At 47.6% G+C, this 15,094-nt stretch overlaps 1 protein-coding gene across 2 annotated transcripts; it reads right to left on the bottom strand.

Moving 5' to 3' along the window:
• Positions 1 to 3,136: 3,136 nt before the first annotated feature.
• Positions 3,137 to 8,738, bottom strand: LOC106570171 (uncharacterized). Of its 2 annotated transcripts, none has more exons than XM_014142211.3 (2): positions 8,540 to 8,738; positions 3,137 to 4,669 (listed from the first exon to the last, which is right to left on the bottom strand). In XM_014142211.3, exon 2 carries the CDS (start codon positions 4,609 to 4,611, stop codon positions 3,526 to 3,528), a length of 1,086 nt encoding a protein of 361 aa, XP_013997686.2. In that variant the 5' UTR covers positions 4,612 to 4,669; positions 8,540 to 8,738; the 3' UTR covers positions 3,137 to 3,525. The 2 variants fall into 2 exon arrangements, with proteins under 2 accessions (XP_013997686.2, XP_013997685.2); XM_014142210.3 differs by lacking the exon at positions 8,540 to 8,738 and adding an exon at positions 7,489 to 8,015.
• Between the last annotated feature and the right edge of the window lie 6,356 nt (positions 8,739 to 15,094).

Raw genomic sequence — 15,094 nt, 5'->3', positions numbered from 1 at the left:
GCCAACTGTAGGATACTGTGTCATGGTGGGTTCAGCTTGTTGTCATTGTCGTGTGAAAAAGACATGACCGAGTGATGGGAAAGAAAACACGTCAACAATAGGCAAATCATTGAAAATGACCATCATGCGTTATGGCATCACTACGCATGGGATGGACTAGCCTGACCTTGACTATGATGATCAATTCATGATTTTCAGAAATACAGGGGGTAGCCTAAATGAAGGCAATATCATTGATATAAAATATAGCCTAATTCATGAGAATAGTTAGCGTTTTAGGCAGAACACCACTACTATCGAAATCCCAAGTTATGCCCAAATGCGCGCAAAGTTGCCAGATAGAATATCTCCACACAATGGCCACAACAGTTTGAAACGTAAATTCCATACATTCAATTGTTGGAGTGTAATGAGCTGGTGGATCGTTATTTCGCGAATATCGCAGGGTCACACATACTTGGAAACACTTGACACCGACTTGGATGACACCAGGCACAGCTGTGTGCACCTCTCTCTCCTCCGCAATAATTTGGGAGAAAACGCCTGAAACTGCGTTGCTAACGTTACCTTCGCTCGTTTTTAGCAGTTCTGCTCAAGGAGAGAGACGGTGGCGCGTCCCGAAGCTCTCCCGTGCGTGTGCTTCTCCCCGGGCGGGGTGCTCTTTCGCCTGTGCCGCTGTTCGCGCCCAGCAGGACCTCCATCACACATGCCTCGTGTCCCGCCGTGTGGCAAACCTATTATACAGTGTCGCTGAGACGAAGAGATGTGTTCAGGGTGAGGTCACGGTGTTTAACGTTAGACACAGCGCAGAATCCCAAATTGAGATACAATGTGCATCCAATAACACTTTTTTCCTTACAGACACAAAATAGACATTTGCTTGAATTGGCCCTTTGTGGAGTTGAGGCCAACAGCTAACAAGACAGAATAACAACTCCATCTAATTTTATAGGCTACAGGCCTATAGGTAAAATGTCCCTTTGCATTTTAACTTCACTGCCTGCCTAACTACATTATGGGGATTGTATGTCCTCAAGATGTTCTGTTCCTCTGCGCTTTTTGGAAACGGTATTTGTACACAGGCAGGACAAAAACAGAACAAACGTGTTATCCCAGCCGCTTCCCCTTTTGATGCCCTAAATACACACATCTTAAAAACCAATAAACAACATATAAATATGTTAATTCTCTGTTCACTGTCATGCCTGCGTCCAGGAGAGGCGATAAGCTTTAGAACATAAGCCTGAGCGCCCGGAGTTCGGAGGTATAACCGAGGATTATCCCAAACTTGCCCCGGGGTTTGGCTCATATTGCGGGACTGGACCGGCGGCTGCTCACCCGGCCGGATAGGACCGCCTGGCCCCGGGGCGCAAACTGAAAGATTCCCCGGGGGACCGTAACCTGCAGAACCAGCTCAACTCAGACTGCAGATTAGTTGGCGAAGGCTGGTATCTCTGGAAGCACTCACACAGACACACACAGCACTGCTAGACGTTCCCTGCCCGCAGCGACGAGAGACGCAGTAACCATGCCTATAAAGATTGATGCTTGGTCCTCACAGGGCTATCACACCACCAACAGAACACAGTCATGATGAGGCGATACAAACGAACTTTGTGCTGCTGATAAATAGAAGATTGTACTGAAAGGTCATGGACCAGAGGCTGCAATTTATATATTTCAACAACGAATACAGAGGCTTTAACTGTTCTATTAGTGCTTTGTGTATAAAATAGAGCACACAGCCATGCGATCTCCATAGACAAACATTACCAGTAGAATGGTCTTACTGACGAGCTCAGTGACTTTCAACATGGCACCGTCATAGGATGCCAACTTTCCAACCTTTCCTCAAATTTCTGCCCTGCTAGAGCTGCCCCAGTCAACTTTAAGTGATGTTATTGTGATGTGGAAATGTCTAGGAGCAACAACGGCTCAGCCGCGAAGTGGTAGGCCACACAAGCTCACCGAACGGAACTAACGAGTGCTGAAGCACGTAGGGCCTAAAAATCATCTGTCCTCGGTTGCAACACTTACTACCGAGTTCTAAACTGCCTCTGGATACCACGTCAGCACAATAACTGTTCGTCGGGAGCTTAATGAAATGGGTTTCCATGGTCGAGCAGCTGCACACAAGCATAAGATTGACATGCACAATGCCAAGCGTCGGCTGGAGTGGTGTAAAGTGCGCCGCCATTGGACTCTGGAGCAGAGGAAATGTGTTCTCTAGAGTGACAAATCACGCTTCACCACCTGGCAGTCCGATGGACAAATCTGAGTTTGGCAGATGCCAGGAGAATGCTACCTGCCCCAATGCATAGTGCCAACTGTAAAGTTTGGTGGAGGAGGAATAATGGTCTGGGGCTGTTTATCATTGTTCAGGCTAGGCCCCTTAGTTCCAGTGAAGGGAAATCTTAACGCTACAGCATATGACATTTTAGACAATTCTCTGTTTCCAACTTTGTGGCAACAGTTTGGGGAAGGCCTGTTCCTGTTTCTGCATGACAATGCCCCCATGCACAAAGCGAGGTCCATACAGAAATGGTTTGTCGAGATCGGTGTGGAAGAACTTGACTGGCCTGCAACAGAGCCCTGACCTCAACCCCATCGAACACCTTTGGGATGAATTAGAACGGCGACTGCGAGCCAGGCCCAACATCAGTGCCCGATCTCACTAATGCTCTTGTGGCTGAATGGACACACATCCCTGCAACATCTTCCCAGAAGATTGGAGGCTGTTATAGCAGCAAAGGGGGGACCAGTCCACATACTTTTGTGATCTAGTGTATGTTAAACGAACGGCCTATAGCTTAGGTTTAGCATGTGTTCAACATAAGCTATCTGACATAGCCTACTTGTTCTCATATGCTGCTAATCCACACTTTTCTTTGTATGCTGACCTAACATTGATGTGGGGTTTATACTGTGCGAAGAGTGCAAATAGACTAGTAAAATCCCAACATCTTCCTAGCCTTATAAATTATCAACTATCGAGACACAAATAACTCTAAAACAATTGTATTATGCCACTGGAGAAGAAACATTTCACCTCATATGTTGTACTTTGAATATTTTTTGGCATGGATTATATCACAGTTATAGAAACAAATAAAATAGCACAGTCTACACGTATATAGAACATTTTAAGATACAAGCATTTATTAAACTCTTATTAAACTCTCATATAATATGTTATATATTTCGATAGATTGGCGGGATTAGGGTGAAAAAAGGTATCCTGGCTCTCAAGAAGAAAGGTGACTTGGATATATTTGGAAAGCGACACAGGGTAGGATGCCAATAAATAAAAAACAAACTGCATTATCCACTTATTAAAACACCACAACAGAGTAAAATCTCAGAGGAGGCATGGAGATTGTCTAGTTCAGGGAAAGTTAAGCCTGGGACAAAATAAGTACAATAACCATCGCCAATGGCAACAATGCCTTTGTATTCCCCTTCAAATATTGTCCTGTCTCTGCTAGTGACCACTTCCTGTTATGGCCTCCGCTCTTCCTTCTTGCTCTACGATTGGCTGGCGGTGGCAGTTGCAGTGGTGCCAGCGCCCATGCGCAGCAGCTCCTTCCTGTGGTCGAGGATGACGTCAAAGCTGGACTGTAGGCGGTTCTGCTGCTCCTGGACGCGGCCCTGCAGGGTGCGAACCCAGCGGATCAGAGCCAGCCTGCGGTACATGGTCAGCTGGACCTGGTGCTTCTCCATCTCCTGGGCCTTAAAGCGCTCGCGGTCCCTCAGGGTCCACACGGCTTCCTCCAGCTCAGGCAGCTCACCGCAGTCCGTGTCCGAGTCCGACAACATTCCCCCGACAAGCAGGCTGTTCCCCGTTCTCAGAGGCTTGCTGCTCCTTGTCCTCTCCATCTTGTCGTCCCACTTCCTGGTCAAAGAGGGGGTAAGTGCGTCTGCAGAGACGACAGGGGTACCCTGGTCGCTCCCCTGGTAATGGTTGGCCATGGGCTCCCCCACTCCAATGCGATGCCACCCCCCCATCCCAGCCCCCTCGCCTCCACTCTCCATATTGAGAGAGGACAGGCTGCCGCTGGACCTGAACTCAAACTCTGAGTCGCTGTTGCCCCATTCCTCTGGATCCTCCACTTCCACCTCCTCCTCTTCCACCACCGCTCCCTGTTTCATGCTGCCTCCCCTCAGCTCTTGTTTCTCCTTCTCGGCATCGCTCATCCTCCCCATCTCCTCCTGCATTTTGCCCTCCTCTGCGCCGTCGGGGGGGACTCTTCTGTACCCATTGTCTCCGCTCTCAATCTCAGGCAGGGGCTCCAGGGGGCTCCAACAGGGAAGGCGGGAGAGTGGGGACAGGGGCCCTGGACCGTAGTGGTTGGAAGAGGATGAGGAGAAGGGAGGGTGGGGCTGGTCGCGGCCCAACAAGCCGAGGTTACGAGGACGTACCTGGTTGCGGTTCTCGTCCCCTCCCATCATGATGTCATCGTCTTGACCCAGGAAGTTGAAGTTGCCGTCCTTCTTGCCTTGCTTCCTGTTGCCTTCCTGAGGCTGGCTGTTGTTGCTGAGTATCAGCAGTGAGGAGGAGCCGCCTCCCTGGTCTCCGTACTGGGGATTCACAGGTTGGTTCTGGTGAAGCATTTTCCTTGGCTGAAACTCACTTCTTCTTGACCGAGAATCAATTCTTGACTGAGATTTACTGTTTAGAAAAGGAGAGAGAGAAAAGATAATATTTTATTTGTCACATGTTACAAGCCCTTAACCAACAAAAAATAGTTAAGAAAATATAAATAAAATAATGTAAAAATGTAATAAAATAACGAAGGGGTACCGGTACCGAGTCAATGTGCGGGGTACAGGTTAGTCGAGGTAATTTGTACATGTAGGTAGGGGTAAAGTGACTATGCATAGATAATAAACAGCGAGTAACAGCAGTGTCAATAAAAATAGTCCGGGTGGCCATTTGATTAATTGTTCTGCAGACTTATGGCTTGGGGGTAGAAGCTGTTAAGGAGCCCTTTGGACCTAGACTAAGCACTCCGTTACTGCTTGCAGTGTGGTTACAGAGAGAACAGTCTATGATACGGGTGACTGGAGTCTTTGACAATTTTTTGGGCCTTCCTCTGACACTGCTTAGTATATAGGTCCTGGATGGCAGGAAACTTGGCCCCAGTGATGTACAGCTCGTACGCACTACCCTCTGCATCGCCTTACGGTCGGATGCCAAGCAGTTGCCATACCAGGTGGTGATGCAACCGGTCAGGATGCTCTCAATGGTGCGGATGTAGAACTTTTTGAGGATCTGGGGACCCATGCCAAATCTTTTCATTCTCCTGAGGTGTTGTCGTGCCCTCTTCACGACTGTCTTGATATGTTTGGACCATGATAGTTTGTTGGTGATGTGGACACAAAGGAACTTGAAACTCTCAACCCTATCCACTACGCCCCCGTCAATGTTAATTGGGGCCTGTTCGGCCCTTCTTTTCCTGTAGTCCACAATCATCTCCTTTGTCTTTGTCACATTGAGGGAGAGGTTGTTGTCCTGGCACCACACTGCCAGTTCACTGACCTCCTCCCTATAGGCTGTCTCATCATTGTCGGTGATCAGGCCTACCACTGTTGTGTCGTCAGCAAACTTAATGATGGTGTTGGAGTCGTGTTTGCTACGCAGTCGTGGGTGAACAGGGAGTACAGGAGGGGACTGAGCACGCACACCTGAGGGGCCCCAGCATTGAGGATCAGCATGGCAGATGTGTTGTTGCCTACCCTTACAACCTGAGCGCTGCCCATCAGGAAGTCCAGGATCCAGTTGCAGACTGAGGTGTTTAGTCCCAGGGTCCTTTGCTTAGTGATGAGCTTTGTGGGCACTATGCTGTTGAATGCTGAGCTGTAGTGAATGAACAGCATTATCATATAGGTGTTCCTTTTGTCCAGGTGGGAAAGGGCAGTGTGGCGTGCGATTAAGATTGTGTCATGTGTGGATCTGTTGGGGCGGTATGCGAATTGGCGTGGGTCTAGGGTTTCCGGGATGATGGTGTTGACGTGAGTCATAACCAGCCTTTCAGAGCACTTCATGACTACAGACGTGAGTGATACAGGGCGATAAGTCATTTAGGCAGGTTAACTTCAGTTTCTTGGGCACAGGGACTATGGCGGTCTGCTTGAAACATGTAGGTATTACAGACTCGGTCAGGGAGAGGTTGAAAATGTCAGTGAAGACACTTGCCGGTTGATCTGGGCATGCTGAGTACACGTCCTGGTAATCCGTCTAGCCCCGTGGCCTTGTGAATGTTGACCTGTTTAAAGGTCTTGTTCACATTGGCTACGGAGAGCGGAACAGCTGGTGCTCTCATGCATGCTTCAGTGTTGCTTGCCTCAAAGCGAGCATAAAAGGCATTTAGGCACTCCTCTGGTGAAAGTTAGTTAAAGCAATTGTTTCAAGGCTAATCCCTGAGTTAGCCTACAATTTAGATAAATCTGCATGCTATAATTTGATAACGCCCGCCTCATTTCCTGATTCAGTCCTGTATGCTGCTGAATAACTCACAATATGTTTGAGATTAGCCTAATACCAGTTAATCTTCTAGCCATCACTCCTATTCCTTATTTTTCTAATATGGTAAAGAGGAGCTGCTCAGTGCGTCCAATTGCACTCCACTTATATTACCATCAAATATTTACATGTCTCCTCTGAACGGAAATTTCTCTAATCCTGACTTCGGGGTACTGTCACTCATTCTCCACTCTCTCCCATGATGCGCAGGCACGTTGTGCTGAAGGACAGCAACTAACGTTCCAGGGTCGTGCGCGCCACTGGCATCCATGTAAATATTGACGCTCAATTATTGTGCATTAAGTTATCAAGTAAAATCGACATTTAGGTGATGTGATATAACATGTTAATCTATGTTTTCTATTCGTTTGTGGTTCCTGCAATAGCCCAACAATAAAACGCATGTCCATCCTTTTTTTTTTTTTTGCTTATGTTAAACTACACAGTATAAACGCTGCCAGCTACGGGATGCACCATTAGTCTAATGCGTTTGTTTGTTCTCAATACACCACCTGCTTTGAAGCTAAACAGCATAATGCTTGAACATTGCTTTTTATTAATAAGTTCTGAAATAGATTTGAAATGTTATGAAGGAACGACGATGCTCGGAGAAAGCATATAGACTATTATAGGCTATAGATCTCACGACATAAAGCGGGATGTAATATTGTCCTACATAGGCCACATAATATGGTTTGAGAAAAACAGATGTCGTAAAAAAACGCGGTTTTATGAAGTTAATATAAAGATGAATGAATCTCCATTGTAAGTTACGTAATAGCATAGCCCTATAGCAGCAGCGCTATCAGCTCACCCCATATCCGAGTTCTCCTCTCTCGGCCTTAGCGATAACCTCTCTCCCACTCATACAAAACAACCTTACCATTCCTTATTTCATTCACCGGTTACATAATAATTCTGATTGACAAATGTGTGAATTGATTCATAGGAGGACCTTGTCTTACCGTTTGGTAGACAAGTGCTTCGTAGAGGAACTAGATTCGGCGCCCTCCGGATTTCACCTCCTCCGGTCGACCCTCCTATGTGATGTTTATCACCGCTCTATCCAGAATCTCTATCCATCCCACCAACTCTCTCTAGCCCTCTGATAGAATATACTGCTAGCCTACCCAATGACTCACTAATTAAACTGGGCAGGGAAGGTAGAAGGGAAACTTCAGAAAGATGTGAGCAGAAAGAGTGCTGCAGAAATTACATTGGAATGTCTCATCATATCCTTGTTTTTTTAAAGGGAAGGCACGACCAAAAAAGTATATGCCACAAACGAACAATTGTTTATAGGCTACTAAAATGTTACCTAGAATAAATGCTCACACTGTTGTCAAGTGAGACAGACTGTTATTTGTTGCACTGTGTCGCTTTAAACTGACGACTGTGTATATGTCGGTATTAGATCATAGAGAACGCCTGTGTTTTCGTGTGTTTTCGTGAGTGTGTTTTCGGGTGGGAGGTATGGTACATCAGACAGACTTTGCAAGTATACTCCCTCCCCATTCCCTGACATGCAGTCGCTGGCGGCAGAAGAGCGAAAGTCCCCCTCGCCCCCCCTTCACCCCATCTCCCCCCTCAAACCCTTTCCACTTCAACAACATCCCCATTCAAGTGTCGCACCTCCAGGCTGTCCCCCTCTTCCCCATCGTTCAATAGTAGCCTAAGCACATGAAAAATACATCAAACACATCGGCCGCCCGCGGCCTCGTCACATGCAAAATCATTTCTATCTTCCAAAACTGAACACAGAACCGTGGAGCAGGACACCGATACAGAGAAACAGATAGCTACAAGGCCGGAAAATAGAAACATTGCGAGACATACAAAAAGAAACAATGAGAGCGCGTGCTGCGGTGCATGTGAACCAAATGTTCAGACGCATGGTCATCCGCGAGGTCCCTTGGGGCGGTAAATAAATATTGTGCTTCGGTTACAGAGCAACGGAGGCAACTCATAACCACCCATCTCACACGCCAGCATTTAATAAAAAAGAGCATGACTTACCTAGCGAATAAGACCTTGTTAGATTTTTTACACAGCCCCAAGTAATGACCCACTTCCCTCAGTTCAGCTTCATCTTCAGCAACACTGTGACAGTGGCCGAGGGGAGCGACCAATGGCTATACTGTCAGCTCACAACACCACAATGCATAACGGCAGATACTGTACAGAGAATCAGAGTTGAGAGAGGACCTCCAGCTTTCTCTTCTCTAACAGAGATAGTTAAATCGACCAAGACATGCTAAATAAAACGAACCCCCATACATTTAGTTAGACGTTCCACCCCTTGGAATGCATCACGGAGAGTGAAAGAGTGCATATTTCTGGTCAATTATTCTAGCCTCTTCTCGGTTGGCAGTAAAATAAATCGGCTTTGTCCTCTAGATATTGTGGATCGGTCAGGCCCGATTAATATAATTCACATAACCTTCCCCGTCTTTCAAATGTTATGATTGAATAAACAAAACCAGGATTAAGTCTCAGCCTAAAGCTAAGAGGGTATCCATGGGGTTCACTCCAGCCCCTGTGCCTGCTCCTAATGGTGTGTAATGAGCTTTCCTGCAGCCCCTAACCCCGAGACCTGCTGCTAAATCACCATGGACTAATGAGATGGAGAGATAAAAGCGGTCATTAAAAGTACTCCTAATGGGGCCTTATTATTAGCCACTTATCATAATCATTAGGTTATAAACTGCAATTATCTTAACTCTGGACCAAGAGCGGTCCTCTCTGAGCCTAGAGAGGTCAACAGAGGATGGGTGGAACTTCTAAGGGACTGAGGTCTATAGACATAGGTAACAGTCTTGATTCAGTCAGGTTGTGGTCAGAGTCAACTGGTATTCTATTATTTGTATTCTGAAGCTAAGGTAAGACTGATCAAAATGAACGTGCAGAGAGAGAGAGAGAGAGAGAGAGAGAGAGAGACATTAGGGACACATTTAAGTATGTGATAAGTATGTTACTTACATTTTCACACAATTCTATTGACATCAATGCAAAATTTGAACAAAGCTTAGTGCTGAGTGGACATTTCCCCAACTAGGATTCTGTCACGATCGTCCAAAGGATTAGACCAAGGTGCAGCGTGGAATATGTTCATTTTCTAGTTTAATGCAAAAATGAACACTTTACAAATTAAACAAAAATGACAGCCGACAGTTCTGTCAGGTACTTCCAACTAAACAGAAAGCAACTACCCACAAAACCCAAAGGAAAAACAGGCTGCCTAAGTATGGTTCCTAATCAGAGACAACGATAGACAGCTGCCTCTGGTTAGGAACCATACTCGGCCCAACACAAAGAAATACAAAACATAGAATGCACCCCAAAGGTGCGGACTGCTGGCCGCAAACCTGAACCTATAGGGGAGGGTCCAGGTGGGCATCTATACTTGGCGGCAGCTCTGGTTTGGGGCGTAGCCCCCACACCGCCCGCTGATCCCCCCGCTTCTGTGTCGCCAGAGGAACCTGACTGTGGATCAGCGCCGGAGGCTCTGAACTGCCGACCGCCGCTGAAGACTCGGGGCTGCAGGACGCCCCGAGTCTTCAGCTGCGGCCTGCAGCCCCGAGTAGCGGGCCTGCAGGACGCCGCTGGGGGCTCCGGGCTGAGGAGCGTCGCTGGGGGCTCCGGGCTGACTGGGCTAGGGGGGCGCACTGGAGGAAGAGTGCGAGGAGCAGGCACAGGACGTACTGGGCCGTGGAGGCTTACTGGAGGCCTGGTGCTTAGGGCTAGCACAACCCGTCCTGGCTCGATGTTGACTTTAGCCCGGCAAGGGCGGAGCGCTGGTACAGGACAAACTGGGCTGTGCTGGTGAATGAGGGGTACCGTGCATAGAGCAGGCGCAGGATAACCTGGGCCGAAGAGACGCACTGGAGACCAGATACGTTGAGCCGGTGCACTTCTCCCTGGCTGCCGGCCAACTCTAGCACGGCAACGGTGAGGAGCTTGCACCGAGCGCACCGGGCTGTGAATACGCACTGGCGACACAGTGCATATCACCGCATAACACAGTGCTTGCTCGGTCACTTGCTCCCCACGGTAAGCACGGGGAGTTGGCTCAGGTCTTAAACCCGCCTTAGCCAATCTCCCCGTGTGCCCCCCCCCAAAAAAATGTTGGGCGCTGCCTCTCGGGCTTCCGTTGTTGCTTTCTTGCCTGTTCCTCCCAGTATCGCCGTTCCGCTTTCGCTGCCTCGATCTCCCATTGCGGACGGCGATACTCCCCAGGCCTTGTCCAGGGTCCTGCCCCATCCAGGATCTCCTCCCAAGTCCAGTCATCCTGCCCACGCTGCTTGGTCTTCTTGTGGTGTGTTATTCTGTCACGTTCTGAATCTACAAATTCCCTGTAATAAAGGAGCCAAGGCACAGCGTGCCGGTAATTCCACATCTTTATTGAGGGAAACCGAAACCAAAACAATAAACAGGTACGCAGCAAGAAACGTAAAGCACTGTGCCGTACACACACAGAAATAACAATAACCCACAAACACAGGTGGGGAACAGGCTGCCTAAGTATGATTCCTAATCAGAGACAACGATAGACAGCTGCCTCTGATTAGGAACCATACTCAGCCCAACAAAGAAATACAAAAACAACATAGACATACAAAACCTAGAATGCCCACCCCATGTCACACCCTGACCTAACCAAACGGAGAAAAACGACTCTCTCAGGTCAGGGCGTGACAGATTCAGCCCTTCAAAGTCAGATATAGTGCCTTCAGAAAGTGTTCACACCCCTTGACTTTTTCCAGATTTTGTTGTGTTACAGCCTGAATTTAAAATGGATTAAATTGAGATTTTATTTTGTCACTGGCCTAAACACAATACCCTATAGTATTCTACTGCCAACACTGCTCCACATCGTTCAAGGCGGGGTATGGCAGGCTCAGATTGAAGGGTTAACTTGGCTTTTTGCAAAACAAAGCCCACTCCACTTTGTTTATCTTCATCAGTGGCTCTGATGTATGTCAATGCACCAATGGCTTTGTTGGAAGCATCTGAAAACCCACATAAACTCTGCAAAAAAAACCGTCCCTTTTTCAGGACCCTGTCTTTCAAAAATAAAGGTAAAATAAAAAGATAATTCGTAAAAATCCTAATAACTTCACAGATCTTTATTGTAAAGGGTTTAAACAATGTTTCCCATGCTTGTTCAATGAACCATAAACAATTCATGAACATGCACCTGTGGAATGGTCGTTAAGACACTAACAGTTTACAGACGGTAAGCAATTAAGGTCACAGTTATGAAAACTTAGGACACTAAAGAGGCCTTTCTACTGACTCTGAAAAACACAAAAAGAAAGATGCCCAGGGTCCCTGCACACCTGCACAGAATCGGTACATCCGAACATCACACCTGCGGGACAGGTACAGGATGTCAACAACTGCCCGAGTTACACCAGGAACGCACAATCCCTCCATCAGTGCTCAGACTGTCCGCAATAGGCTAAGAGAGGCTGGACTGAGAGCTTGTAGGGTTATTGTAAGGCAGGTCCTCACCAGACATCACCGGCAACAACGTCGTCTATGGGCACAAACCCACCATCGATGGACCAGACAGGACTGGAGGGTCCGTCATGGTCTGGGGCGGTGTGTCACAGCATCATCGGACTGAGCTTGTCATTGCAGGCAATCTCAACGCTGTGCGTTACAGGGAAGACATCCTCCTCCCTCATGTGGTACCTTTCCTGCAGGTTCATCCTGACATGACCCTCCAGCATGACAATGCCACCAGCCATACTGCTCATTCTGTGCGTGATTTCCCGCAAGACAGGAATGTCAGTGTTCTGCCATGGCCAGCGAAGAGCCCGGATCTCAATCCCATTGAGCATGTCTGGGACCTGTTGGATCGGAGGGTGAGGGCTAGGGCCGTTCCCCCCAGAAATGTCCGCGAACTTGCAGGTGCCTTGGTGGAAGAGTAGGGTAACATCTCACAGCAAGAACTGGCAAATCTGGTGCAGTCCATGAGGAGGAGATGCACTGCAGTACTTAATGCAGTTTGTGACCACACCAGATACTGACTGTTACTTTTGATTTTGACCTCCCCTTTGTTCAGGGACACATTATTCAATTTATGTTAGTCACATGTCTGTGGAACTTTTTCAGTTTATGTCTCAGTTGTTGAATATGGTTATGTTCATACAAATATTTACACGTTAAGTTTGCTGAAAATAAACACAGCTGACAGTGAGAGGACATTTCTTTTTTTGCTGAGTTTAGCTCTATGCGTTTTGCCTTTGAGAGGGTGTTCTTAGTGTTAATGCATGGGATATGGAGCTGCTTCAGATCCTGTAGTGAGTCCCTCCATGCTTCCCATTCTTTCAGCTTTTTTTCAGGGAGTGGTAAATCCCAATCACAAGTGTCTGAGGAGAGTTACCGCAGTATGGTTCTGCCCTGTATGGTTACTTGAGGTACCAAGTAACCATACACAGTAGCCAGGCTTATACAGGTGAGACGGGTGAGCGCCTGTGCACAGTTGTTCGGGAGAGGTGGCCTGGGTACTGTGAAGGGGAGAGGAGCTACCCACCTGTGTGTCTTTGTAGATCTCTTTGTCCATAGTCTTTAAAAAGACTGTGTTCTCAATGGAGAGAGCTGTCTTGTTGTCGTTCTCTGGCCTGTCAAACAATTTGTGTCCAAGTTTGCCTTCAGCTGCTTTGTGAATAGGGCTTTCCTTAAATGTATGGGAGTAACCATCCTGTTGCTCCCCGCCTTAGCTCACCTTTTCTTTTAGATGAATGCAGCTCTGACACGTAGTGTCACATTAGTTTTGAAGCTGTTCTTGATTGACTTGTGTGCGTTTCCCCAGGTATACTTTACACACCAGGACCGAATCTAAGTCGAGTCTCTGAGCAAATGGGCATTGTGTGGTCCATTGATTTGTTGCCTCACTTTATGCACTCTGACAATGTCTCTCCCAAGCAAAAGAAGGATCTGGGCACTTTGATAGAGCTCTGGAATGTGGGTGGCCACAGACTTGAGGTGGGCGTGGTGATGGGCCACCTCTAGGGTTGGTATTTCTGATCTGTTATTGAGGATCTCATTGCACTCGATGATTGAAGGAAGGGCTAGGCTTACCCCTCCATTCACTGCCTCGATCTGGAAGCCGTCCGCCTTTCTTCCTGCCGTTTCCATGACTCCAGCGCAGGTCCTCAGAGAGTAGGGAGATGGGTTGCCAGAATACTGAACCGATTGAAGAAGTCTGATCTTGCCAATGAGTGGTTGCTCTGGTAGTCTAGTATTGCATACAGCTTGACAGGGCTTTCATGCTGCCCCTTGGGGTATACTCTCACTAGGCAAATTCTTGAGCATGAACGGGAGCTTTGGGAGCTGATTGCGGGTGCAGTGGTCGGGTTTTCTTCGTCCTCCCCGCTGTTCTTTGACATAGAGCCAGAGGGCTGTAGGGTCCAGGGCTTGGGTGCATTGCTGTGCTGTGCCGTTCACTTCACACTCTTTACATTTCAATGCTATGGTGCAGTCTTTTGCCACGTGGAAGGATGAAGTACAGCACTTGAAGCATATTGCCTTCTCTTTGATTTAGGCCTTGTGCTCATCGATGGTTTTGGCTCTGAAGCCTTTCTGAGCGGATATGGTTTATTGTGGATGGGGCAATCTTCTTTCTTTTCTATGGTTACTGTGGTGGGGTCAGCAGTGGTGGCGACGTCCATTTTATTTTCAAATATAGGGGGTTCTTGTGTTCCTCATGGCTGGGTACTTGCTTCTCACAGGTCCACTGCTGCTACTATTAGAAAGGGCAAAGCTCGGGTCGTTTCTAGTTCTTGCTTCATCGCATATGAACTTTGTGAAGAAGGAGAATGAAGGAAAGCACTGGTTGTTTTCATTTTTGTACCTTGAACCATGGGAAATCCATCTCTCCTGAAGGCTGTGGGAGAGTTATTCCACTATGGGGCTGATACCACGGGTAGTGTCCAGGTAAGTTAGAGCAGGTAAGTCTCCATCTTCTTTTACAGGCTTAACTTTCATCAGGAGACCTCCAAGTTCCATTAGCTTGGAATAGTCTTTGCTAGAGATTCTGGGGAAGTTGTCCAACTTCTTGAAGAGTGTTGTTTCTATGACTATTGATGAGCCGTAACACTCCTTCAGTCAATCCGAGGGCTTTTTCAGGGCTGCACTTGGGTCATTGACGTTCACTGAGCCGACCCTCTTTACATTTTGTGACGACTCCTTACCCAGCCATTTTGTTAGCAGACCCAGCTCCTCACTAGCAGGAGAGGTCCAGGCCCTTGGTAGCATTGTTGAATGAGGACTGCCATGCTCTAAAGCTCTCAGGCTGGTCGTCGAACTGTGTGAGTCCTGTGTTTACCAACTCACAACGTGCTAGATATTTGGCAAAGTCTATCATTTTAGGAGCATGAGTCTGGTCTCCTAGAGCTGTGTGTTGCTGAGGGGTGTAGGGCTGAGCTAGGGGGTTCCATGGTTGGCAATGTTTTCTTTTGGGTTGTGATGCCTTAGCAGCAGGGGATCCTTTATTGTTGATGGGTGGTGAATGTCTCTCTGTTAGCATTGAGTTATGACACTCTTCAGGGTGAGTGAGTGGGT

The sequence above is a fragment of the Salmo salar genome, chromosome 14 (genome assembly GCF_965601325.2).
Source record: "Salmo salar chromosome 14, fSalSal1, whole genome shotgun sequence".
In the NCBI taxonomy this organism is placed as follows: domain Eukaryota; kingdom Metazoa; phylum Chordata; class Actinopteri; order Salmoniformes; family Salmonidae; genus Salmo; species Salmo salar.
This window is presented reverse-complemented; position numbering and strand designations above follow the sequence as displayed.

Coding starts and splice junctions, on each gene's coding strand:
- LOC106570171 (XM_014142211.3), bottom strand. CDS start 4,611: ATGCTTCACCAGAACCAACCTGTGAATCCCCAGTACGGAGACCAGGGA.